Source organism: Diprion similis, chromosome 4 (genome assembly GCF_021155765.1).
Source record: "Diprion similis isolate iyDipSimi1 chromosome 4, iyDipSimi1.1, whole genome shotgun sequence".
Classification (NCBI taxonomy): domain Eukaryota; kingdom Metazoa; phylum Arthropoda; class Insecta; order Hymenoptera; family Diprionidae; genus Diprion; species Diprion similis.
In genome coordinates, this window is record NC_060108.1 from 24,416,926 (window position 1) to 24,442,654 (window position 25,729).

Below are 25,729 nucleotides of genomic sequence, written 5' to 3' on the forward strand. Positions count from 1 at the left end.
AAAATTACTGGATTAGAATTAGTTCTTTAATTATTTCTATACGTGCACTTAGAGCTTCCTCCCACGTGAAAGTGCGGAGTAGCTTATGAGGTTGAATTAAATTCGCTAAATCTAGTCCTTTTTTCCGGTGAAAATAAGGTAGAAATAAAAGTGGAATAAGAAATTGCTGCATCAATAAGAGGCGATGATTTTTGAAAGTATCGGATACGAAATTTCACGATCGCAGTTCACGCAGATTGGATAAAGTTTGGTAGTCTTATAATAGTTCTAAATTCCATCCATAAAAGATTCTCAAAAACAGGAGAAACAAACTGATAACAAAAGATTCGTCAAGTGTTCGTTAAATGCAAAAAATGTTCGTTGAAAATCTTAGGAGTTACAAATTCAAGTCACCGTCATTTGGATAATTTGCACAATTTCGGATTATCTAAATGACGAATTGTGTAGAGGGTTGAAAAAGCCATGTACAGACATATTGATTTCTCATTCAAATTTGAACCGTTAGATGGACCGAGATTGAAAGAAATAAGAAGAACTTTTTTTCAACCGCTACTTCAGCGTTTGTCCAGGTTCGCTATAAAGCCTAATTGGAACTATTTGGTGGATGCAGGCCAAATAGAAATGCGAGTAAGCGTCATTTGGCTCCGTATAAATAATCCCGTAATTGGCCGAATTATTAACCGGGTCGCGGTATCTGGACAACGAAACTAATAAAGATTAATTAAAAATGACGGTGGTTGCGTATTATCGCGGGTCGGCTGATATCTGGGCCTCTCTAGCTTATGAGAATGCTGAGAACGAGTAGGAATGGAGGCATTGTTCAACACATATGACCACTCACTGGAAATGCAATACAAACACTCGCGGAATCTGGAATCTCGTTCGTGCAAAACTTTTATTATATACATGGTAGTAAGATGTTTTGTGTACACTAGTAACTACCGGTTATAACATTCAGACAAGTTTATTATACAGTCGCGTTACGGGCTGCGGTTTTTCGAACCCGACGATGATGGCTGTTAATGATTTTATCGATACAACTCTTAGCATAAGTTTGTGAGTCGAGCGGTATGCATGTTACTAAATGGTAAATAAAAATCTGTGTGCCGGAATATATATATATATATATATATATATATATATATATATATATAGTTGGTAGGTGCCTAACGCGGTAGCAGCATCGCCACGAATTGGCGTGAAAGTAGTGAGCAACACAATTTAATAATTTCCCACTGGAATATCGTACAAGTCGCCTTTCTAATCTTTGAGGAATTTTATTACTTAGAAGCTGTTTATACACGCGTCACTAAATCCCTTTGACCTTCACGGTTTTAATACAATTTTTATGAACCTGTCCTTGACATTCGATCCTCTCTCTTCGATTTCCTAAGCAGTCGGATCACGGTTTCATCAAAACATGTATTCACGATTCAGAACCTTGAATATTTTCAGACAAATGTTGAGACAACAGCGCACACGATTTCATCCTGTGGCGAATGAACCCCAGGATCAGGACTACTTGAATAATCACGCTCGCGTCTCACGACAATCGAGCGTAATGACGATCAGGACAATTAGTGCTAATCTGAAATAGAAATGAGAAAAAAAAAAAGAAAAAAATCGTCACCAATCAATCACGCGGTTAAATTTCAATCGGTAATTAGACTTCGCAGCAGCGAGTATAACACGCTCATTTCAAGGCGCTCATTGGGATTAGACACGAGTCATTATGCGCCCCCGTATAGCGAAAGGGTTCGTTCCCCGTAACATCTGGTGCGTGCAACTAGTCTCGCGATGTTCACACGGGGCTAAGATAACGAAATTCGATATCGATGTTGGGAATCGGCTGCATGAGTCTCTCCTCCCGCAGAAAGAGCTACAGAGTTCCTTCGTTTTTGCCGATCTTGATTTGAGAGAAGAACTGTTTCGTTTTACTTAATCTTCTTCTTCTTTTTCTTTTTTTGCCTCCACGTCCGTCGGAGAAACCAGGAGTCAGCTTGAGACTGTCACGTGATAGGAGAGATTAGATTTCTAGTTATGGACAGGCGGCACATCGGGTTCTCGGGGCAGCTGTTCACGATGCTTCGGGTCAGACTGCACATTTCCTCTCGCAACGCTCGCTGATCATGCAGGAAACTCGTACCTAACCAAACCTCGGAAACACACGCGTGTATCTGCACCGCGGGTGAGGAATTCCAGCGTGACCTTACGGCCAGATAACTTTTCATTATCCGGACATGAGCTGCCTTTCCAGCCTGCGGCCCAGCTCCACGCTTCTATCCACACGTCGTCCGGAGACGCGCCTTAGATGCCAATCGGATTGGCATAATATACGCGCCCTAACCACGTATTTACACACGTTTCAAGTACCGCAGGCTGACTTGTGGGTCCATTTTTTATATCTCGATACGATATCAGCCTCACGAACTGTCAATCGGCGGGAATTGAATTCCAGACCGGTGATTCCACCGCGCCGATTTCATATTGTCATTGCTAATTGAGAGATTCGCAAACCACTACTTCGAAGTAATTTATCCCCTGAATTTCTCGAATCCTTATTTCTGAAGCAAAAGAATTTTAACGAAGAATTCTAACCAAAGTCACATGCTGCGCATCAATTACTGATTTGGTTAGTAAATTCTGCGAAAATGGAAAAAATTTTCATCAAGATTATTTCCTACTTCCTCACAATCAATAATCTAGTATGAATTCGTATCGTTTTAAATTCCAGTCAGTAAATATGTAACAGGATCGTGTCCTCATTGCGTAAAGAATACACGAAAAGCATTAATCGAGGTATGCAACATTTTTAGAGGAAGGAATAATCGCATCTGCAGACTTCTAATTAGTAATTTAACAATATTGTTCAGGTCCGTTCCTAATCTCTGACATAAGTGCAGTCGGTTGACAATTATTTCGCCATGAAGCATATACGTAGGATAGTAGAAGCCAGTAGCATGTATAAGCGTGAATTGCGCAAAGCGTCAGAGCTCGACGAAGAGCAGCGCTCGTTTGTACTTACAAGGAGCACAGGTAGCTGGTGTATGAAATTTGAATTGGAATCTCGAAATGCCAGTGTGCACAGCGACGCAGTTGGGTACGAGATAAGTACGGTGTCTGAGTTATTCCGAATGTCGCAACTCAACCCAGTTGGTATAACATATAGGTGTACATATAATCAGAACGTGTATGTATCGTTTACGTGTGTGGTTTATTCGATTCGTTCAACGCGTTTTGAAATGAATAATGCCTTTGTAAGTGAAAGAGTTGAATGTACGACTGAGATCTATTATTACGAAAGAAATAATATTCGACATTCAATTCAAAAACTAATTCACATTCGGTTACCTCTCTAAGTGTTACATAATTACAGGTAATCTATTGAGAAATAATCTATCACAGAGGATAGCAGTCATTTCAATTTTTAGTCTATTTCATTTTTTCGCGAAAGAGACGAAGAACAGAATACATTTGTCGCGAAAGAAAAAAAAATAATAATAAAAGAAAGTTCACGTACGTTTGAATGAACTGTGCGCAATTAATTCAATCAAAGAGATCTCTCGAAACGGTCATATACTTTCCACGTCTTGAGAGTAAATTAGTTCCTCGATCTCTCATGTTATTGCTTTGAATTAGGTAACGTTTTACAACTTTTGAACTTTGCATGACGTAATATTGCCCGAAGCACATGTGCTAAAGCAAGGATCAGATCATACGCAATTGCTTCAATAGGCCTCACGAATCGTTGAAATTACATACACAACACCGAACTCGTGAGTCTGAGGTCTCTTTGAAGTGTCCAAATAAGAAAAAGAAAAGGCACCATGTATTGATCGTCCAATTTGTACCACTTTTCACGGGACTCGAACCTTAAGAAAAGAGAATCCGCACCATATAATGGCCTCAATGCCATAGGTTCCGAGTAACTGCACCGCACGGAACAGTTTTTGCTCTTCTCCATCGCCTCGCGTAATGCTGCAAATAATCATTCATGGCCGACTTACCAATCGGATGTACTTGCTGATCATCTCTCCGAGCTGCGGTGCTCTGTTGGTGTGGAGAGGAAGCCTCACGCCGGAAGATAGCTGCAGACTGCAGACCCCGGATCTGGTCGGTCCAACACCGACGATGTCCTCGAGGAGCAGAGTCTCTAGAATTACCAGTTCACCACTCGTCGTTCTCTTTATCAGCCGAAGACCGTGATGCGACACGGCAACGTGCTGGGCTTCCGGATGCTGCGGACCGATCTGGAAGAAAAACGGACGTAAGATGTTTAGCTGGAGTTTCTTTCGTCCTTTTCCATTTCATTTTCTTCGAGTCATTTCAACAATCCAGCATTCAATCCAGCACCTGCTCTTGCGCAACAAGTTTTTATTGAGTCCACCTTCGGACATGTACGTATAATAAATATGTATATATATATATATATATATATATATATATATATATATATATATATATATAACCACCATATTACATAAAATAGTGTAATTATGATGCTTTGTCCAACACGCGAGGTACCTTGCCTACCTACAACGAATTGCGTAAGTACAGATTTTCCCCCGCATCTTACATAGTGGGAAACGAGACGTGGGATGAACAATTCAGTGGCGTTGCCTGCACATTGATGAATTCAATACGCCTCGAATTGAAGGTGTTGAGATTGTTCAATGAAAAAACTACAATGGACTGCGTCAAACCCTACAGATATTCTTTTGAATGGGATGCAGAAGAAAAAGATATTTATTTGTAGAATTTCTGATGGAATTCATTGAAGAACCGGTAACTTGTGCAAAGGAGAATGAGAAAATTAAGTCCACTGAATTTGATAAACTTATCTGATGAGCAAAAGCTAGTAAGCTTATTAAAGTTCGCGATTGAACACTTACCGAAACTGGAAAGATCCTCGCGAAATAGATCGGCCACTGCTTGGCCATGTCAACGACGTTCTTTTTGATCGTGATCTTGTGCTGAGTGCTCTGAAGGTTTTCCAAATTGATTCCATAATTGTCGAGCATTTTAAGCATGTTCTGCCTATCCTCCTTGTTTATCCTGATGCTAGAGGTGGCGAGTACATCGTACGCGACCTGGCAAAAGACGAGATGAAGAGCTAAAGGACTGGTCAAATTCTCACTAGGAGCAAAGACCTCCTTCTTGACTCTGAGGGTCCATGTAACCCGGTTGTAGGTGAAATGGGCAGTGGATGTTTGAGGGTACAGCTTGGTGTCAACGACCTCCTGGGCCTTCTCGATTTCCGGCTTCTCAACCGGTGGCAGAACAGGCTTCAGAAACTCGGGCCACTCCTCGATCTCGATCCTCTCCATCTTATCGGTGTGATGAGTCGAGGCAACGCTCGATCTCCGCTCAGCCTCGCGGTCTAGACGTTTGAACCCCTGACGCTGGGCTGCGAATGAATCCCGAGTATTGGGGACCACGCCGAAGTCCCTCGAAGACGGCATTCCAAAGCTGTCCCTAGACTTCGGCGACACGTCTCTCATCATCCCGAAGGAGTCCCTCTTCGCGTTTGTCGTGTCAAATATGTCCCTCCCCGAGGAGTAAGCATCCCTACCGTAAGGCGTTTTCGACGACACCGCGTCGAATATATCGGAGGTTCCGTCCTTCCTCGAGTCGAAATCGGCGCTTCGGTTGTCCCGCGTCGAGCTTGCCATGTCCGTGCTGTCCTTGCCGTAAAAGTTTTTGCCATTTTCGTACTGCGTTCGGTACTCTTGGGACTCCCTGAGGTGCTGCTGCGACGCGAACAAGTCTCGACTTTGACTGAACATGTCTCTCTGGTTCTTTGGCGAGTGGTCGAACATGTCCGACTCCGGAGAGCCTCGGAAGACGTCGCGACTCTTAGGCTCCACTGGGGCTGGCGGTGATCTGGGCTGAGGCACTCCGGATTGACTAAAATCATTGATAACAGCATCGTGATATCGGCAACGTATTACCTCATGTTCCACTTATGCCAGAGATATTTACCTGTGACTGTACATGCTGCCACCTCGAGGACTGGGTGGCTGCGGGGGTGTGACTGGAGGTGGGGGTGGCGCCGGTCTCTCCATTCGCTCAATCTGACTGCGAACCACTTGGGCCTGCGTCATCATGTCCGTCGTTCCCTTTGACGTTACGCTCTGAGCGTCATCGGCAGTCGTTGAGGCGTAGTCGTCCCACCTTCCACCTACGGTAGTTGATAATTTGTAAAATTTTTGGAATTTTGAGAGATTCATGTGCATTGTTCATGGGGAATTGGACTTCTCACCTAGTTGCTGTTCCAGTAGAAGTTTCCTGTTGTCTTCTAGCCTCTTGACCTTGCCATCCTCTCTGGGTAAGGCCGGTTTCTCAGTTGTCTTGGTCGACCTGACGCTGTGGTTTGCCGTAACCTTTTCTAGCCGCTGTCTCATCTCCGAGCTAAGTTTGAGCTTGCCAATGCTACCAGGAGACGGGCGTTGAGCTCCGATTTCGAATCCAGATCTGTCGAAAAAAAAAACAGAAATGAAGCTTGCTTCTAGTCATCTGCAGAAATCCTTACACCTGTTGAAAAACAAACAACACTGACTTAGACTTCTTCTTCTTCCTCTCCCCGTCATCTTTGTGACCATCTTCGTGCCTAGAGGGGCTCGTAGTCGCGTTGCGATTGTTCGAACTGCGCTCTTCGCTTCCGTTGACGTTCTCAATCTCAAATTCTTCCCATTCAACACCCCCTTCAGCAGAATTCTCACCCTCGACCTGGTACTCCTGGTACTGAGGTGTGATTTTCCTCTGTTGATGCTGCTGCCGCATTTTGAACTCTATGAAGCTGTCTTGAATCTGAGCTTCGGTAGCGTCGCTCGGCGGGGGCCACCTGGAAAAATTGCACGGTCAGAGAAAAGAAGAAGTTAAAAAATATCGATCAGGAGGAAAGCCGACAGATATTCACCTCCACTTTCCAATCCGCACAGTCTTCGCTCTACCATATGGGTCAAGGAACGGCCTGGATTCCGACGGATCGTTGAGTTCCAGGGGTGGCGGCATCGGCGGGGGTGGAGGAACCCCCTTGCTGTTGCTCGAACTAGAAATGTTGCTTTCAACGCTGCTCTTCCGGTTCTTGAGCTCGCTTAAAACGTTTGTGAAGTTGGTCTGAACGTTTCCCTTGTTTACACTGGTCCGCCGCAGCTCGGAAGACGAAGATATTTTCCTCTCGTTCGACTTCCGTTCGACACTGATCTTCCGCACGCCGTAATCGTTACTGACCTTACGGGTCTCCTGGCTTCCGCTTCCCTTTCGAGGTGGGCTCTGGGACCGGTGAACCTGCGCCTTGACAACCACCGTTTCCTGCCGAACTACTACCGGCGTCGACTGCGCAGGCATTGTACGTTTTTCTGTCGACCAAAGCTCACCGTCGTTTGGCTCGCGGAAGGAGACCTGGCAGGTTGCGAGTATTGGGTTAGTCGCAAGGTTCATGGTTTGGGAAAAGAAGTGAAGAAGAGTTGGTGCGAATCACGATTTTACAAATGTCTGTGTGGTTATAAATTTACACGTGAAAATAACGGATTTTAAGTTGCGTGCAAGGTACAGTGGACAGTTTTTTGTGCAGACATGAATCGTTATTAAGAATCCAGACTACGAGTGAACCGGCTCAAATTTAAAGGTCGATCTCTCTGCTGATCGCACAATCTTCGACATATTTTCATCGGATTTCAAATACTCTTAAAAATTATTTACATCGGTGATGACTGAGTGTTTGACCCATAGATTGAAGCCGACTGCCTGGTAGTCTGGGAAACAACGAGTTGCTGGACTCTGCCAGGGTTATTATATTAATCGAGCAAGTTCCGTGCGTTAATAACACAGTGCAAGAAAGAGAATATACACAAGGAATAGATTTTTAATTATCATTGTCCTGTTTTTTAAGCCAGCTACAACCTGGTTTGTGTTCGCTAAGGACACGCAAGTTACTTGCCGGCAGCTTATTATTCATCACAGTTTTCACAATCATCAATTCCACGGTGGTTTCAAGTGGGCTTAATACTGTGACTCGCGTCTATTTCAAAAGTAATTATTTGGATAGTTGGTCCAAGAGCAATGATTAGGGAGATAATAACTAGCAGTAGAATTATCTTGACCGACTGTAATCATGGGTATAAGACAGAGATGTGGAAAGTCTTGTGATAATCGAAGGTATTCACTAGTTGCTCAACGCATGTAAATTCGTGAATTATCCATACTTAGACTAGAAGACGATGTGTCAAGACTAAGTTGCCTCGAGACTATTCAAAACCACCAAGGAACTGAGGCGCGAAAAGGATTATCCTTAATAAAATAAGAAGTTTGTAACAGGTGAGTTGATGAGCAACGAAGAGGACGCCACGCCACTTTGGTTCGCTTGCCTCATTTGTGCCCTAGTGCAGACTGATGAGTATAATTTAAGCTAGGCATCTTTAGTTGAACGAATAGATACCTTGGAATAGCGTCCGATAGAGTCATTGGGGCCCAGTTCGTTCATTTTGTTCGTTTCATTCATTTGAATCATTTCGTTTTGATTGTTTGGGGCTGGGGGGGCTAGAGGCATGCCCAAAGGGCCCGCAGAGTACGTCGGAGGAGAAGGCATGCCCTGGAAACACACACCGATACCATTCCCCGATTTCAGACCCAAAGAAATCTCAACCACAAGTGTAGATAGTTAAAAATTAAAATAAAAAAAAAAACACGCCTTTTTTCAATCCAGTTATTATTTCGTCAGATGCGACGAAGATTAAGTTTTTCAGTAAAGTGAAATATAAGTCAGTAAATTAGTAACAGACTTTGCTATGATTATATATAAAATAGTGCATATGGGTATAATTATCAAGTTATTTTCATTGCATAATTAGGTCTGGCTGACACCCAATGATTCATCACTCATCGGGTTTCAACCGGTTACTAACATGTATTCTCTGATAGTTCGTTTACTTTCATCATCTATCATCGTACGCAGAATTAAAATTTGTTCGGTATTCAATGTCAGAATAATTTACACCATTACACTTAATTATATGTTGGCGCTATTAGTTACGCATTAGCAAGACTTTGTGTTATTGGCATTAGGTTCGTAAGTCACGTTTTCCATTATACTCGCCATAGCTTTGATAGCTAATTATGCAATCGCAGGATAAAACAATTTTTTGAAGATCTTTTTACATGTGCATAAAGAGTATTTTATAAATAATGACGTAACACAAGACTGACATGAGTCGTTCAAAACAGATTGTCAGTGAGCTAATCGTTTACTTCATGGCTGTGAGGAATATTGGTTACAGCATAAAGTGTTCTGCATTGATCGAAAGATTTTCGTTATTATGATGACGATCAGTAATCGATAGTTGTGATCTGGGTTATCACCTTGAGTTATGATTTCACCTGATGTCGTGCAGTTAAAATAAAAAATAAGCTAATACAGAAGTTGAATGGGATCGAACCACTCTTTGAAAAATTGTGTTATTTACAGATCAAAAATTCTATCAGCGTGTAGAACGATTTAGGTATTTTACAAGTGATGCATTCAAGCTATTTCCAAATCCATGGTCTGTCAACCGTGTAAAGAAAAAATCAAAATTCATAGAAAAGTGTATACATCGTATAACATGTATGAAGACTTTGTACAAAAGTATCGTATGCGAACTTCAAAATCTCGTTTTTTCTGACTCACCGGCTGCTGAGCTGCGTTCTGAGGACTCTGGACCAGAAGCTGTTGGAGCGCTTGATTTTGGGCTAAGAGTTGCTGCTGAATTTGGATATTCTGTGCCATAGCGCTCTGCAAAAAAGCTCTTTGCAAATTCTGCTGGTACGCAGCTATGTCATTGTTCTGATTGGGCGGAGAGTTTGGGTATTGAGCGGGCAAATTGAGGCCCTGCATGTTGTAAATGGGAATGGGCATGAAGCCGGAGTTCATTCCAGGGTTTTGCTGATTCTGAACAGGCTGGGTCGGGCTGAACATCGGCATCATCATTGGGGGTGACATCATCCCGGCCGGAGACATTGGGTTGAAATTGAACGCCGTATTCTGATTTGGAATGTCCATATTCCCACCTCCCTTTATCCTCGATGCAATTTCCCCTGGGGTAACCGAGTCGATTTCACTATCGGCAAAACTCTCTTCGGTTACCCAGCTCACGAAATCTCCCGTAGTCTTAGCTGCTCCTCCTCTGTTCGCTAAGCCCTTGATACTTGCGGCTAGACTCCTAGCGTCCGAAAGCTCGTCCAAATTCCCGTCAAGCACCGGCATGAACAGTTCATCTAAAAACTGATCAACGTCAGATGCTTGACTTGGAACCCGGACTCTCCTCACGTGGGAAGCCAAGGATGGTGCCTCGCTGGTATCGGACATTGCGGACGACTTCACTCCCCCGTATTCGCTCTTCTCGATGTAGGCTCTGCTCGATTGGCTTCCAGGAAAAGCGCGTTTCCCTGAAAATAGAGCAGCGGATGCTTTCGTCATCGAGTCGAGCTTCGTCATATTGCAATGGTTCGAGCATCTTACCTGGGTACTGCGACTTGATGAATCTCGTCTGTGACCTGATGTAGCTACTCTTGTCGTCCTCGGATCTTCCGGTCTGACTAACCGACTGAATGTCTGGGTATTCGAAATCGATGGTCAGGTCTTCCTCTTCCAGAATATTGGGCTCTGTTGTTCGGCTGATGCGACTGTATTTCCTCTCCTGAATGATCTCAGCCCTGCTCATGTACTCAACGTTCGTCACCGCCGATGTTTCCCCGATTCTTTCCAGGCTGTGGTATCGCTCGTTCAACTTAGACGACGACAGTCCCAGGTTCGCAAGTTTACTTGGTGGGGTCACCGCGTCCGGTTGCAATAAATTGTCCAAACTTCTACTACGCTGCTTGTCTTTCTCAAAGTAACGATCATTCAGGGCTGATTTTCGGGAGAGGCCCGATTCAGAAGTCTCCAGTATTCCTTCGTGAGACTGTTTTCTAGTCTGCTAAAATTTTTTAGGATTTTAGGAAAAGATCACGAAAAATGTTAAAAAGCTGCAAAAGTGATTCAGCGTGATCAAGAACCTTTGGTTTGATTGTAAAATCGATTCTTTACACAGCGAAACGACTGAAAGCAACTTCGTAGATTGATAATGAACATTAATTATTTCTTACAGGAGCTTTGGCAACTGGTGGTTGTGGCGGCGGGACAGCTGGCCGTCTCGGAGATTGAATCTCTGTTTCTACGACTGGCTTTTCAACGGCTTTCGGAATTGGTTTTCTCTCCAGAGGCTGGAACGTCTTCAACACAGGTGGTTCGAGCTCCTGTTCCAGTTCCCTCATCACTTGAGCATGCTGAAAATTGAAAAATCAAATGAAAAACCGTAACTGATGAATGTTGAGCTGCAAATGCAGGTAATAAAAGATGCAAAAATTCACCTCTCGTTTCTTAATTGCTGGGAAGCTGTTCTTCCTCTGTTCCATGAAGATATTCTTAGCCGAAGGGAAAGCTGGAGTGAGTTCCATTTCCGAAATCAGATCCAGAACGTAATCAAATCCACTGGTTTCAGTGACTATCGCGTCGGGCCCGTCTAACTGATTCCACAAGGTGATGGTCCAGCCTGTGTTATCAACACCATGATTCTGGACTGCGAGATTAGCCAGCTCTTCACACGACGTCCAAGAGTCGACGGCACAAGTCGTAGTTTCACCTGTGAATTGAAGATCCGCGATCAGTCTTGTCACAAAACTCATTACCACATTTACTACGCATATGATCACTTTGCCAAACTCACCATCGTAAAAGCCAACGTTTAGCGCCATGTTCACTCTGTTTCTGTTTGCTCGCCACTCCAGAACACAGGGTGGATAATTTCTGGCGACTTGATAGGTCGCTGATTGATTGTTGCTCGTCATTCTGAGCACGGTTCTTTCACCCTGAAGAAGTTTTCGCTGACAATAGGCCTTGTAACCGTCATAAGCGTGGTCAGAAACGTATCTGAAAAGTAACGTCATGCGTGAATAGCATGAAGTTGCGTAATGGACAAGTAAGCAGAGAAGAAGCTTTGAATTTTATGTTAATCTATTTTAATTGCTCTTTTGTAACTCTACTTCGCCGTTTAGAAAGCATGTCTGCGTCGGATGTGCCTGTTCCCACTTTACAAATACCGTAATAAAAAAGATGAAGAGAGATTGATGGATGAGCAAACGTCAAGACACTCCGTGGTTAAAAAAGAATCATTCTTAGCCTCATTCCAAGAATACTGGCATCGCAGAATTTCTTAAAGCGCGATGAAAAAACTATTCATTCTCGCATTTGCAAGATTTTACTTTCATCCTCGGAACGCGGTACTCAGAAATAAATCACACGCTTACTTGAGAAGGTATTTGAAGAGCGTCGGACTCGGTTGGAAGGCTGATAAACAATTCGACAGCAAGAGCCAGCCCCTCTCCTTATTAGCGTCATTCTCATTTTTCCACGTCTGATTAGCCAATTGACAGAGAATCTCGTCTCTCAGTTTCTCGTTAACTATCCCCTTGTTGACAATGTAGTCACCAAGAGCCTGCTCGCGCTTTCCACTGAGGTTGTTCTCGTTCATGAATCGCAAAAGCATTTTAAAAATCATCAGAGAGTCAGTGTAGTCCTGGTCCCGCGCCTTCGCTAAGAACGGTGTCTTAATCGGTTCCCGTTTCATCCCAAAAATATGACTCTTGAAGTAGATATTCGTGAATTTCGAGAACTGGTGCTGGTCAATGTCAGCTGGGAGACGATAACTGTAAGGCTGCGGTACCACGGGACCAACTACCTTGAGCAAATTCCGTTCCGTGTGTGTCGGGTGCCAGTCTGCAAAGGCAAGAAGAAATTGGCAAATACTGCAATTGAGTACGAATCTGAAATCGTGCTACGAAACTCACCGTCTAGTTTGCTGTAGATGAAGGCAAGCTCGGCTGGAATCTCCAGATGATTAACACCAGCCACAGCTCTGGAGGCTCTTTCCTGTTCCTCGCGCTGCTGTTTGGCCTTGGCTCTTTCCCTGCTGGCCTTCTCGATCTCAGCTCTCTTCTGCATCTCGGCCTTGAGGATCCTGAACTTGGCTCTCTCTCTTCTGCCCCTGTGCAGCTTTTGTGCCATAATTGCACCCCTTTTAAGAGCTTTGTAGTTTTTCCGTTCGCGGTACCCGCGGTAGACTGCCTGGAGGAGAACGGTGCTTCGAGAAATGTTCAAGAATCTCCTGCGAGCGAGGAAGCCTCTGGTATACCGCTGGACGGTGATGGCAGCTCTTTCGAGGATCAGCGCTCTGTTGTATTCGAGAGTCCTTTCCAGTGACTCCCTCAAGAAAACTCTGGTCAGCCCCAACTGATACTGAGTATGTGACTCCTGTGGCGCGGCCTTGTCGAGGATCATTCTGCACAGTTCCTTGTTCGGCGCACCGCGTGGTAGATTAGTGTGCACCAGGTATCTGTAGCGATCTACGAAGTGACTGAACAAAAGGCGCACAGGGTAGCCCGTTTTACGAATCCGAATCGTTTCCAGCATTCCCGTGTAACGTAGCTGTTCCAGTACACAAGGCATGTCGAACTTCATCGGCGCCTTTTCTGTGTTCGGTTTTATACAGCGTACGAACCATGGATTACACCTGAAACGCGATGAAAATAGTTTCGGTTGTCCAGTATAGTTTCGTCGACTATCTAACTGATCCTTTACTTGCGATTTTTCTTGACTTACTGTGACATCAAGTCCAAAAGCTGCTGCAGGCTGTCGTGGAATCTGGCTGAAACTGTCGGAGTTCGTGGCTTCATCGTCACGAATCTGCCGTTTGGCTTGTTCATGGTTTTGTTTGCTTCGTGAGTCGTTCTCACATGCTGGAACATCTTGCTAACCATCTGAAATTTAATGGTGAAATTGACGAAGGGGTTTGAGATTCTGATATGATTTTACAAATAATTATCAACTCACGAGTATTTTACTGCTGATAAGTAGCTCGACGACGTCTGGTCTCAGAGTATCTCTATTTTTGTCAAGGAAACCCTCGACGTTATACCAAACTTGACCTGCGTAATGTTTGATAGCAAATTCCGCCGAGTTCATTCTGGGCCTGGAGTAAAGTTCACTGAGAGCATGATTGTAGTGACACTTTTCCAAAAAGGACAAATCGCTCGCCTTTGGAAAGTTGCTTTCATCGTCCAGGAGGTGAAGTATTCCCACTGGTTTCTTGGCGATCAGATTTATCACTGGGAGGTTGTCCTAGAGGAGTTAAAATTGTGTTATCGTGAATCTAAAAGTTAGTGATTCACCTTAAACTCTCGACTATTTTAATTAACGACTTACAGTATAGTTAATCGTCGTCCAGTCAATCTTTTCCTTCGCGTACTCCTGCTGTTCAAGCTTAAATATGTGCTTGTTGAAATAGAAGTGTAAATTTTCATTCGCATAGTTGATGCATAGCTGCTCGAAGCTGTTCTCTGTAAAATTCTCAAAGCCGAATATATCCAGAATTGATATCGCCGAGGTCTGCTTTGTACCCTTGTAAACGATATGATTTACTCGAGCAACGAGCCACGCAAATAGGGAACTGTAAAGTGCCTTTGCAAACGCGTCCCGGGCGTCCAAGGCCTGGTCGATGTTCAGGGCAGTCACGACTCTCTCGTTTCTGGCTTCCTGTAATCGTAAAGAATATTTTTCCTGAATTTTGCCACAACCTGCTCAATGTCCAATTGAAATTTCTCTCCAATCTTACGGTCGTCTTGGTGGTTAACGCCCTGATGATGCCGTCGGCGTTGACCTGCAGCAAGTGTGCGGCCCAGCGAATTTCAGCGTCGGATCCAACCTCAACACCCTCCTGTCCATGTCTCAGTTGCTTCCGGTGAAAGTAGACGTTACCCAAGTGCAAAACGCTACCAAGAATCCGGAATATAGTATCTTGTTCCTCAGACGTGAAACCCAATACTTGCATGGCCGATAGCAGGGCCTTGAAGTCCTGCGTGTCATTCTTTCCATCGATTTCACAGCTGCCGCCCTATAGAGATTTGTTTATTTGAAAAAAGTACATAACACCGAAGAGACGGGATGACTATGGAACCAAATTGAAAAAATCAGCTTCTGCTGTTTCTCTCTGTCATTGATTTTATATAATAGTGTCGCAAATAAATATATTCCTAAACAAATGTTCACCTACGCAGTAAATAACTGAATGGACATCTTATCGCGTAGCTTATAAATATTAATGAAAACACACGCATAGGTATACGGTCACCTGAATATATATAATCAAGTGTGTGGACTCACCTGGTTTAGGTAGAAGTATTTGTCAGGCGTGAGTAGACCGTACTTGTCACGCAGTTGTTGATCCAGACCTGCCAGGAGCTCATAAAACACGTGGTAATTTCTCTCCTCCGACGCCTGCGTTACTATTCTGCTCTTTTCTAAGAGATACTGGGTCACTCTGCCGCCAACTATCACACCGCTAATACAGAAAAGTAACACTTATATTTCTCAGCACAAAATTACCAACGATCTCTGCGAAACGGATTTCTTCTACTCACTCTCTGAAATGAACCTCCAGATATTTTCCAAATCGACTGCTGTTGTCGTTCCTTGGAGTTTTCGCGTTACCAAAGCTTTCCAGCAACGGTGCAGCCTCCAGAATTTGTTCTGTCACGAGATTGCTCGGTGCTCTATTCACCGCGGCCAAATACTGCATCACCAATTTTGTCGATTCTGTTTTTCCTGATCCAGACTCACCGGATATGACGACAACTTGATTTGCGCTCGCGTTGTTCGCCGCCGAGACTTGACTGTACGCTGAAGATCCGATGGCGAATAGATGTCTGAAAATAGCTTCATTTAAATCAATATACCGAAGACAGCTTTCACTTTTCACATTATTTGGTACAAGCTTATCTTCCTTCATAGGCCTTAAGCACTCTCATCCTATAAATTCATGCTGAATATTCGTATAATGAAAACAAACTCACGGAGCCAAGGTTCCCAGGATTCGTCCTTCGTACAATTTGACTTGATCAAGCCCATAGATGTCGAACATTTTGTAGGGGTTCACCGCAACCAGTATGCTGCCTGTGTACGTCTGTGAGAAAGAGTAGAAAGAAGATGAAAATTTTCTCTTGATTCAAAATAAATTTCTTCAATTATTTATTCATTCAAATAAGTGGATACACTCACGTAGATCAGTTCCTTGTCGTAACGGATTTTTAAGTTCCATAGTAACGACGCTTCGTTCAAGTCTCTGTAACGTAGAAAAATTAACAACGAAACGACAGTCATAATATAGGTCACGATTTCAAGGCGAGCAAATAAAAACGATTAGCATAATGAGTTGACTCGCGTGATCACAAGGTTAGATCGTCAGTCGGTAGGTCAATTGCAAGCGTGGGACGGAAATTAATTTTTTTTATCTAAACCAGTATTGGCCCGCCTGACTGCCGTTGACTTGGGCAAATCGAATAAATATCAACAAACTTACGACAGTTGAATCATGTCTTCGACTCCATTCTGGCCAAGGTCTTGCCGCGGTCTCACCCCGTTCAAATTCGTCAGGGTGAAAACTTGAGGCTAGAAACAGAAAATAAATAAGAAGTCAGGAATTATAATAAATCATATTCTGTCTCGATTTTCTCTCATGTTTAACGTGAAATGACAAACAAATGATCACAATACCCTGGCGTAATGATCCCTATCAAATATCTTATTACATTTCTCATCATCACTCCGATGCAAATATCAGCCAAGGTCCTCGGCGTCATCCTGGCCTTCGACCGGAAACTAGCGTTACTCGACCTCTGGGGCTCAGTTTTTTTTCTGCAAATTCCCTGCCTGCGAGCGTAGCTGCTGGTATCACTATCGTCATCGAGTATGAGGTACTCCTCGAAGGAATGACAACTGACATCGTCACCGTCCACAAACTCGCTCAAGGTCCATGACTCGTCACTGACGATAGAATTTGACGCAGAGCTCTTAAGTTTCTTCAGAACAGACTTGGTCGTCTTGTAGTGCCATTCGACAAAATCCTGTCTCGGAGCACATTGGCAAACTTTTTCCTCCTTGGCAAACACAGACCTGGGCACTGCGTATCCTTGATCATCGATGATCGGACTCTCGGGGAGAAAAGTTGTCTCAAAAAGATACGACAGCGTCCCTGGCCTGGGGTCATAGAGTATTTCTGCATGTTCCGCGAGTGCTTCAATCCTTTCTGTTCCAACTTCTGTCCGAGTTTGGAAGGGCACGGTATAGTCATGGCCTTGAATGCGAACGTGCCGTTCAGAGATCATCGACAAGTTCAGGGTGGATGTTCCTGACGGACAGACGTTCTTTGGAACGCAATAGACTACGTCGGGGTCAAGGAGCAGTTCTGAATCGCAATTGACTTCAACGGCCTTTTTTAGCGGCGAGTTATTCTCTGAGTAGATTTCACTCTCGATTGTTTCGTACGATCTGTGATTGTTGCTGGTTAGCACAGCGTGTTCAGGGTCCTTCGTTGCGTCAGTCGATTGAGCAAACGCTGTTGAATTCAGCATTCGGTTGTACCCTGACTCTCTTCTCTCCCATGAAACAGTGGGCCAATTATTCTCATCTAGCACCATGGGCGGCTCCTTTTCCCGCCTCAAATTATGCTCCATTGTTGCAGCCAGGTGTTTTGGTAATAGCTATATGACGAAGTGCACAACCGTGTGCGAAGATACTGAATGGGCGTTTTCGGGCTTGACAAGGCACGGCACTCGGTAAACAATAGAAGTATAAATCACGTTTTATCTTCATAGATAAGCTCGCGTCGTCTTCCGCTTTAATCTGTTGCCGGATATTCGATTCAAGTTTGAAAAGTTACGCCTTACCGTTTCTCGACACTTGTTGCGCATTCACGACTTTGCCTGCTACCGGCTCTTTTGGCTCATTTTCCCAACCTCGACTCTTGATAGATACTCATCTCCAATGACGCGAGAATCGCTGACTAACAACAGCCAAACACGACTCCTCGACGACGTCTGAAATCAGCCGTAAATTTTACGGAAACGTAACAAAATATCTGGTGACGTAAAATAAGTTCCTGCACCACCTTCGTGACTACTAGCTCATCGAGTGTCACGTTAAGTTGCAGTTCCAACTCATTGGCGTATCAAAGGTTTCACGTTTCGTGTTCGCAACTTTTTATTTCCTGAATTCGTCGATTCTCGGTTGAGGAAATCTTTTGAAATTATTTCTGCCCGCAAAGTGGATCATTTTAAGGCGTCGTATTGTTACTCAAACTCTGGATGATATATCCCGTATTGCGAAACCTTGTTACTTTTTATTTACTATTTGTAACACTATTATGCAACGCTCGCTACGTCAATGTGCAGTGTCATCTATAATAGGACACCACCCGGTGCGCATAGGTTTGATACAATGCATCATGCAGAAACAGTGTATGATAATTCATCGTATTCAGTTTTAAATTCTAGGTGATGCGTTGTTGTCGGTGAATTATCTAAATATGGTAGGTGGTTGCTGGGACTCTGTGGCAAAGTTTCTAACTCCTCCTCGCCCACCGGCTATCTTCTGTACCGTTGATCTTGTAACACTTTCTCAAATTCCTAAATCGGTTGGTCTGCATATATTGCACCAAGTGAAGACAGATTGGCGTCAATTTTTTCACTCTAGACAACGTGATCGAAGATTAGGCGAACCTTATTAAGGTCGTACAAGCGATTAATATCGAACCAGTATATTAACCTCTCTAATAAGTTTAATTCAATTGGATGCTAATGGATCATTGGCGCGCGGATACGAGGAGAAAAAGGTGCCTAATTCGATTTCAAAAATGACATACATATATCGAAGAAGTCATTAAGCGAATGAGTATATACAAGTTGGCTATCTAACGGAAAACCACGAGATACCTACGCGGTACGAAATCGCTTTCAACGCTCGTGAAGATTTTAATTACAGCTCATTTTATAACAGCTGACTTTCATAGGACGGATAAATACGATTGTGCTTTACTCGGGCCATGCGAGCGGAGCTGATGCGCAATTGAGTAATACATTCGGTCACTTTCTCGGCACTCGAGTAAGTACCACGACTATATTGCGGTATAATATGTAACGATATACATTAGACGACATGATATCCTCATAACAGTTTAGTTGTACGAGGCACGAGGCGCGTCAAGCCGAACCAATGTACGCAGGTCGGGTATGCCTGGTATTCCAATAATCTCGTCTTCAATTGAACTTTCTACTCAGGCCACCTTCCTCCTTAAGCCCCCCGGTTTCAGTCCGCTGGTTCCTCTCGCCTTGCCTTGCACCTCATTTAAATATTTAACGCTTGCGGTTGGACTTGTCTTAGCTTCGACCGGTGTCCGTATCCTCTTCTTCTTGTTCTTCTGTTCTTCTTCACCTCGACGTTAAGTAAGAAAGTACACACACACAATCATGTGTCTGTAGCGTGTGTACGTGCAATATACCTCGACCCGCAGCCTCGGCTCTGAGTGGTCCAGCGTGTTCCAGCTTCCAACACACCCGGCAAAACCAAGCGTGCATCCATGCAGATGTAGGTACAACAACATCACTCGCATGTCAAGTGGTAGGTACGCCTCATCACGTTCGTGTATCCGTTTCCAACCAAGCCTCGGGAGCCGGCTAAAGTGACACTAACTTCTGTGCCTCAAATGAAAATAGAAACTTTAAACACTGGGATCGGAGATGAAGCCTGAGGAATTCGTACGTAATCGCGGAGGATTTATCTATTACCGTTATTCTAACGAGTTTTGCCGTTGCACCGCACATTGCCTGCAAACTTCTAATCAAATATGCTGAGAAGTTGTAGAGGATTTAAATACACTAGGTATAATTTTAAAATTATATTTACTGTGTAATCACGTCATTACTTAGATAATTTTTGACCGTAAATCTTGTGTACACGGAAATAGCCTCTTAAAGATCCTGAAATCAATGTAGGCTTTTTCAACGATTGCCAGTAAACGCGTAATACTGCTTCAAGCTGTAATACTTGTTCGATTAATATTTCCAAGCAGTAGTTTAGATTCTTGATCCACGAGGTGTTCTTCGTCGAAAATTACCATCGGCAGTGAAATTTTTGCTGAAATGGCGATAAAGTTCTTTTTTCTCCAAAACATGACATTAATTGAATTAAATTTTCGAATCAACGAAATATACAATTAAACCGTACATCTCTTTTTTCTCTGATCATAGATCAAAGCTGAAATCGATACGAAGATCTACGTTTCGGTTATTCATGCACGAGACAGAGAGTCGTGAATTGCAATTGCAAAGCATACCGTGCGAGAAAGTAGACGACGTCATGACTCGATACCCAGTAAATCTACTGATCGAAAGGTCGTCTCGCAACGTTACAGAAACACCCTATACATGCGCCGACCATGCAGACCAGCTTGGGCTTAGCTGTAATCTTTTTACAATTTGCAATACACCGGAAATATCAAGCGCAATTCTGAGGCCTACAGTGTAGTAATATAAGTTGTACATAAGATGCTTTGCTGGAAGGCAAGAAATGAAGAAACTCATCAGAAACGCAATACAAACAACTACAGAACAACGGTGAAGGCGTTTACCGCTTTCGATAATTTCAAGCCCCGGCTTTATTTACCTGTTCATTCATTTTACAGCACAGGTTGTACCAATTTGCTCGAAACGACGACGCGTGTACGCGCTTACAAAGCGTACAAAGTAATAGCGTCACTGCCTAATAATAACATCGGCAAAGCCGAGCTGCAGCGATAACCAGTCCTGCGGGCATGAGGCCCGGTACCCTTCGCGTTCGCTTTGTGTTTCTCGGTGAGTCACGATGAAGGAGCAAACCGAGCAAAGCGAGCAAAACGTCGTCCAGGTGACCAAGGTCTATGATAGAGGATACATGGCGGGCAGATTCGCTCCGGGCGAAGCGATTTCAGTGGGCGTAGAGTAGAGCCTAGAACCTCTCGAGGTGCGGAGTATCATCATCGTCATCCTGTTCTCAAGTTCAAGCCGGCGGGATATATTCGTGAGATACTAGAAACACGATCTGTCCTCGCGTGCGCGCTCGCGCAGGACGAAACAGCGAGTCGGAGGCATCCTGTTCCTTCGTCAGGACTCCTCTCGATCTATCTTTCTTTTCTCTCTCTTCTCTCTAGTCGGATATTTTTAACACGAATCTATTTGTTGTAAATATTTGTGTTCTACTCTCTTCTATTACCAATTACTGGCATTTATAAATTTGTATAATTATTCATAATTACTCGAATTACATTCATCTGTTTTCTCCACGATTTTTCAAACTTGTGTGCTTCCATGTTATATTTTGTTGCCTTAAGGTATAACTGAGGCATAAATAAATATCATATTACTGTTCTCTGAAAACAATCGACCTGCGTCAACTGCACCCGAGATTCGTGATTCTGGATCACGTTGATTAGAGATCGTAAACGGCACTTTGGCATCTGATCGAGCAGACATTGGCAATGGCGATAATCTTGGTTCGCTTGAGGCTGCGCTTTGTCAGGTGCTAGCGCGTGATGCGCATGTGGCAAAGCGACTCGTTAAGCATTTTTATGCGCTAAGGGCGTGCTGCAACGCTTTTGCTCGGCGTTCCAGGTCTCCACCGACAGCGTCATCCTTCACGAGCTGAAACCCTGATAATATTTGAATTTCATGATCAGTGGTTAAATTACCTTTCCAGCAATTACCGCCTGCACCGACAACACGTGCGCAGCTCTGTGGTACTCCAGAACTTCACCGGGCAGCACGTGGCCGACCCCCGGGTCGAACCACACGAGTTCACCCTGGAACAAACGAAACAATTATTGAGCATTGATCAGGATCGCGATTGATTGATGGCCGGATTTGCGAAGCCCGCAGTGCGCCAATCCTGGCTTGTCACGATTCACAACTTCGGCACATATGCGCGCAGGAAAGTAAAACCCGAATTAAACAAGAGATAAGAGATATACGATTGAAAATGAGAGTTGAAAGCGACGTCTCAATACCTCTGATCCGATCTAGAATCTCATTCAGCCACTGAGAAACAGAGTGTCAATGGTACACCGGTTCTTTGACCGATGATTTAAAACGCTTGGCTCCATTTCAGATGCCGATTTATACCGATATGCGAATATAGCTGAGGATATACGTATTTCAAAGCAAGGAAGATTTAAGATGAAACTGGTGATTTAATGCTCTGATCGTCCGAGCTTCCGAGTCTTTCCTATGAAATTTACAACTACTAGTGGAACGGCGGAATCATCTGCAGGATACAAGGAAGGAGTTGGAATTTGCACGAACGATTTGCCTCGTCATAAAGAAGATCCTGAGCAGATGATCGCGAGGAGATTCGTCACGCGGCAGCACTCGTGTCACACGGCGTAGGGACGATGATAGAAACATATTTCACGAGCGATTTTTATTGCCGGTAATTATTCCGTTTATCAGAGCTTGAAGCATACCAAACGACCGCTCCAGTTCCTGCTTCAAACGTAGTACAGGGACTGTCTCAGCGCTATGGGAAAGAAATGTAGAAATGAAATTTTGCCAACCGTGTTCACTTTCCAATCCTCAGTCAAAAGCTTCTCAACAGTTTTCGCTCCGCAAACAGGCTGTTTTTTCACAGCCGATTTTCTTCGGCCTGTGCACATTCCGAAAATTGATTGATTTCCGTGTCCAAACGGAGGACTGTCGTAGCCGACCGAATTTCCCCGCGTACGATTTGTCAGCTGGGTAGAATGATAAATCGGTATCGTTTCTCTGCTTCGTGACCGATTGCAAACAGGCAGGGTGTTCGAATTTTTCAACGGAATTTTCCCAGACTGCAGAGTCCTCGAGATTTTGCGACCGTGCTTCGTGTACATCGATTTTGTCCCCTCAGTCGGAAGCCCTGAAATTTTTTCGACGACCGTCAACTGCGCCGATCGCTCTGTGGTCGAAGAACAGTCCGTTTTCGAAAACAGAGTAAAGAACGAATTCCTCTTCCCGGAATTCTTCGGTACCGATCCACTTCGATCCGATTTTTTTCCACTCTTGTTCAACCCCCGATTTATTGCTCCAGGGTTTTGGACGATGGCCGATTTTGGAAAGGTCGATGACCTCGTGCCGCGATCGGGTCCCGTCGGGTGCTTGATGGAGCCTCGCGTTTCTAAGCAGACCGTTGCGTAATGCCGATCGTGGGCGCTGCTGCGTCGTCCACCGGAGATCGGTGTCTTGGTTAGCGAATCGCCGGGCCTCATAGACGTGTAAGAAACGGCGTCGGGCCCTCGTCTGGGTGCTTCATCAACCAGCCGAGGCGAGTTAGAAGGTATCGAAGACCTTCGCGGCAGAGAAGATCGGCGTCGATTCGTGACCTTGAACTCTTCGACGGTAGTCCCGTACTCCGAGTAGGATTTTGCCGTACGAGTCGAATCATGATGCAATATTTTTTGCCGGGCTTTCGGCATGGCAACTGCGCCAACAAAGCGTTCTTTATTTTTAAAAATCGTTCCACAGTCAGACTCCGATCTCTCAGATCGGCGCGAAGCTGTGGTCCCGGATAATCTGCGGTTTGTTTGAATCAGTGACGACGACGCGTTTGGCAAGGACGATTTTCGACGAATTTTACCGTAGATCACGCTTTCCTCGTTTATCGCAACGGGTTTTCTCGGATCGTTTGAACTTTTTGGAAGCGTAGAAGGCCTTGGAATTAATCTGAGAACTTTCCGCGAGTCGTTCCTTGCGGGATCCGCCGGCATTTCGATCCTCGGAAATGCTTTTGACAGACTATTCATCTCGTCATTTTTACCGATCGAATTCACCGGCGAGTTTCTAGCCTTGCTGAGTATTTCTCTTCGGGATACTCGCTTGATCGAGTCGACCGGTAGAGAGTAGACCAGTTCACCTTGACGCCCAGATTTACCGGGCCCGACGAGACGGCGAGAATCTGCATCCGATTTTCTAGGCCTCGCAGCACCGATCCGAGCTCCGGTTCTTCCGTATTCGCTGGAACTAGATGTCGAACGATGAGTCGACGATCCGGAGGTGATTAACAATCGGCTACGGTTCTCTTTCGGCGCCTTCGCCTTATCCGCGTTAGCAGGATTTGGGCCAGAATTTGAATCTGGGTCTAGGGCACGGACATTATGCAACGCGTGTCTCTTCGAGAACCGTTCGATCGTCGCATAATTTCCGCAAGACGATTTCGCCGACTTTGTTTGGCGCTCCTCGAACCTCGCGGCCGCGTTCCAAATCGAACATTTTTCCGTCGAATTCATTTCGGAACTCGGGCCGGAAGTCAAGCATCTCCCGATTTACATTAGATCAAACCTTCTGGAGTTTCAACGGCTGTTTCACAGTCCCTGCACAGTTGTTTCAAGAAATAAAATGGGAACAGCCGGAAACGAGGACGGAGAATTTTGTGTCAACACGACGAGTGAGCGTGAGACACGTGACTTAACGCGGTAAGTGTAAGTATACGAATATATCTCCAAAAAATCGGTTAGTTGTTCTCCAAGTTAATGGGTCAGCTGGGCGTAGCTGAATAGGTCACGGAGTCAAAAATTCTGTGAATGCGTCTCACGTCTTTCGTCCCGAGTATAACGGTTCACGAAGGAAGCGCCTTTCGAATAATTATCCAACAATTTAAATATAATCCATGACGACGTTCGCTGTGTACGTGGAGTCTTTCCCTCTTGGAATGCGAAGATGTTATGTACCGAGTAACAACCGGTCGAGGCCAAGTTTAATTGAATGTTGTTACATGCGGTCATTCATGCCTTATAATTTACTAACAATGAGATACTGTGGCCAGTTTGAATATGACATCCGAATTAAAACCAACAAGGGTTTGATTTAATTTACAATATTATTAGATTAAGCATCTCGTGCCGCTCCGAACAGCTAGACAGAAAAGAGCCGTGAATTTTTGCATATTTTCTTGCATATGCTGCGAAAAAGAAGATCCGATTTATGAAAATTTGGTGATAGGATCAAGCGAGAATTCCCGGAATGGCTATAGCGACTCGAGATCTCTGCGTTTCATCAAGACAAACCAAGAAAGAATATTGGAATGTAATTATTATACAAGTATATTCTGACAAACGGTATAAAAAAGAAACAAAAATAAAAAAAAAATACAACACCTGATTCAATTGTTAATATTTTCTTTTTTCCATTGTTGTAATAAAAAAACCAAACCGCTTAGCCGATTGTTTCGATAAACGCCAGAAAAAGATATCGCTAAGAAGATTTTCAATTTTGAAAAGTAATTGTTAGACATCAAACAATACCGAAAAAAATTGACATGAAAAAATTGGGTCCTGCTCTAAGTGACATGGAATGCTCGATTACTGCCGCACAATTGTTGTTGATTAATATCGATAATTTATTATTTCCGTACTCAAAATTATTCCCAATATCTAAATTATTGCTGCAACGCGTCATTGAGAGCTGCAAGTTACTGAATTTCAGTTCTGAATAAGTCGAAGCTTTCGGCCGCAGAGTCTTTTAGAAATTCACAAAGTCGTCGATTCTTGCAAGCGAAGAAGAGCACGGCTTCAAGTTTTTTCATATTTCTTTCTTCTGTTTTAGTTTTATTTTTTTATTTTTTTTAACACTAGTTGGCTAGTCGGACGAGTTTTTACGCGTATGAATCAATCTCGCTAATGGTTATGCCCATGCGTTCTCGAAGCACCTGCAAGTGGATCCAAATTTACAATCGCATCGTCTCAGCGTGGTGAAAAACAGATGGCTAGAGCTTTCTAGCAAACGGTTAATTATCGTCCGTAATTCCGCAGCACTTGAAAGCACA

At 44.0% G+C, this 25,729-nt stretch overlaps 1 protein-coding gene across 3 annotated transcripts in view; it reads right to left on the reverse strand.

Moving 5' to 3' along the window:
- The window catches only part of LOC124405799 (unconventional myosin-XV), a 53,221-nt gene that overhangs the window by 18,375 nt on the left and 9,117 nt on the right, over nt 1-25,729 (reverse strand). Inside the window, exons 3-26 of one of the 3 annotated variants that reach the window (XM_046881010.1) lie at nt 21,630-21,740; nt 16,431-16,519; nt 16,130-16,193; nt 15,925-16,034; nt 15,493-15,777; nt 15,236-15,413; nt 14,688-14,966; nt 14,279-14,608; nt 13,907-14,194; nt 13,676-13,833; nt 12,865-13,586; nt 12,325-12,793; nt 11,745-11,947; nt 11,389-11,660; nt 11,125-11,304; nt 10,499-10,952; nt 9,668-10,425; nt 8,441-8,593; nt 6,920-7,404; nt 6,560-6,844; nt 6,263-6,474; nt 5,983-6,181; nt 4,893-5,907; nt 4,008-4,250 (exon numbers count right to left, since the gene is read on the reverse strand). In XM_046881010.1, coding sequence (XP_046736966.1) covers nt 4,008-4,250; nt 4,893-5,907; nt 5,983-6,181; nt 6,263-6,474; nt 6,560-6,844; nt 6,920-7,404; nt 8,441-8,593; nt 9,668-10,425; nt 10,499-10,952; nt 11,125-11,304; nt 11,389-11,660; nt 11,745-11,947; nt 12,325-12,793; nt 12,865-13,586; nt 13,676-13,833; nt 13,907-14,194; nt 14,279-14,608; nt 14,688-14,966; nt 15,236-15,413; nt 15,493-15,777; nt 15,925-16,034; nt 16,130-16,193; nt 16,431-16,519; nt 21,630-21,740 — 7,542 coding nt within the window. Of the gene's footprint in view, nt 1-4,007; nt 4,251-4,892; nt 5,908-5,982; nt 6,182-6,262; nt 6,475-6,559; nt 6,845-6,919; nt 7,405-8,440; nt 8,594-9,667; nt 10,426-10,498; nt 10,956-11,124; nt 11,305-11,388; nt 11,661-11,744; nt 11,948-12,324; nt 12,794-12,864; nt 13,587-13,675; nt 13,834-13,906; nt 14,195-14,278; nt 14,609-14,687; nt 14,967-15,235; nt 15,414-15,492; nt 15,778-15,924; nt 16,035-16,129; nt 16,194-16,430; nt 16,520-21,629; nt 21,741-25,729 lie in introns of all 3 variants that reach the window. The other 2 variants (XM_046881009.1, XM_046881011.1) reach the window with 2 other exon arrangements.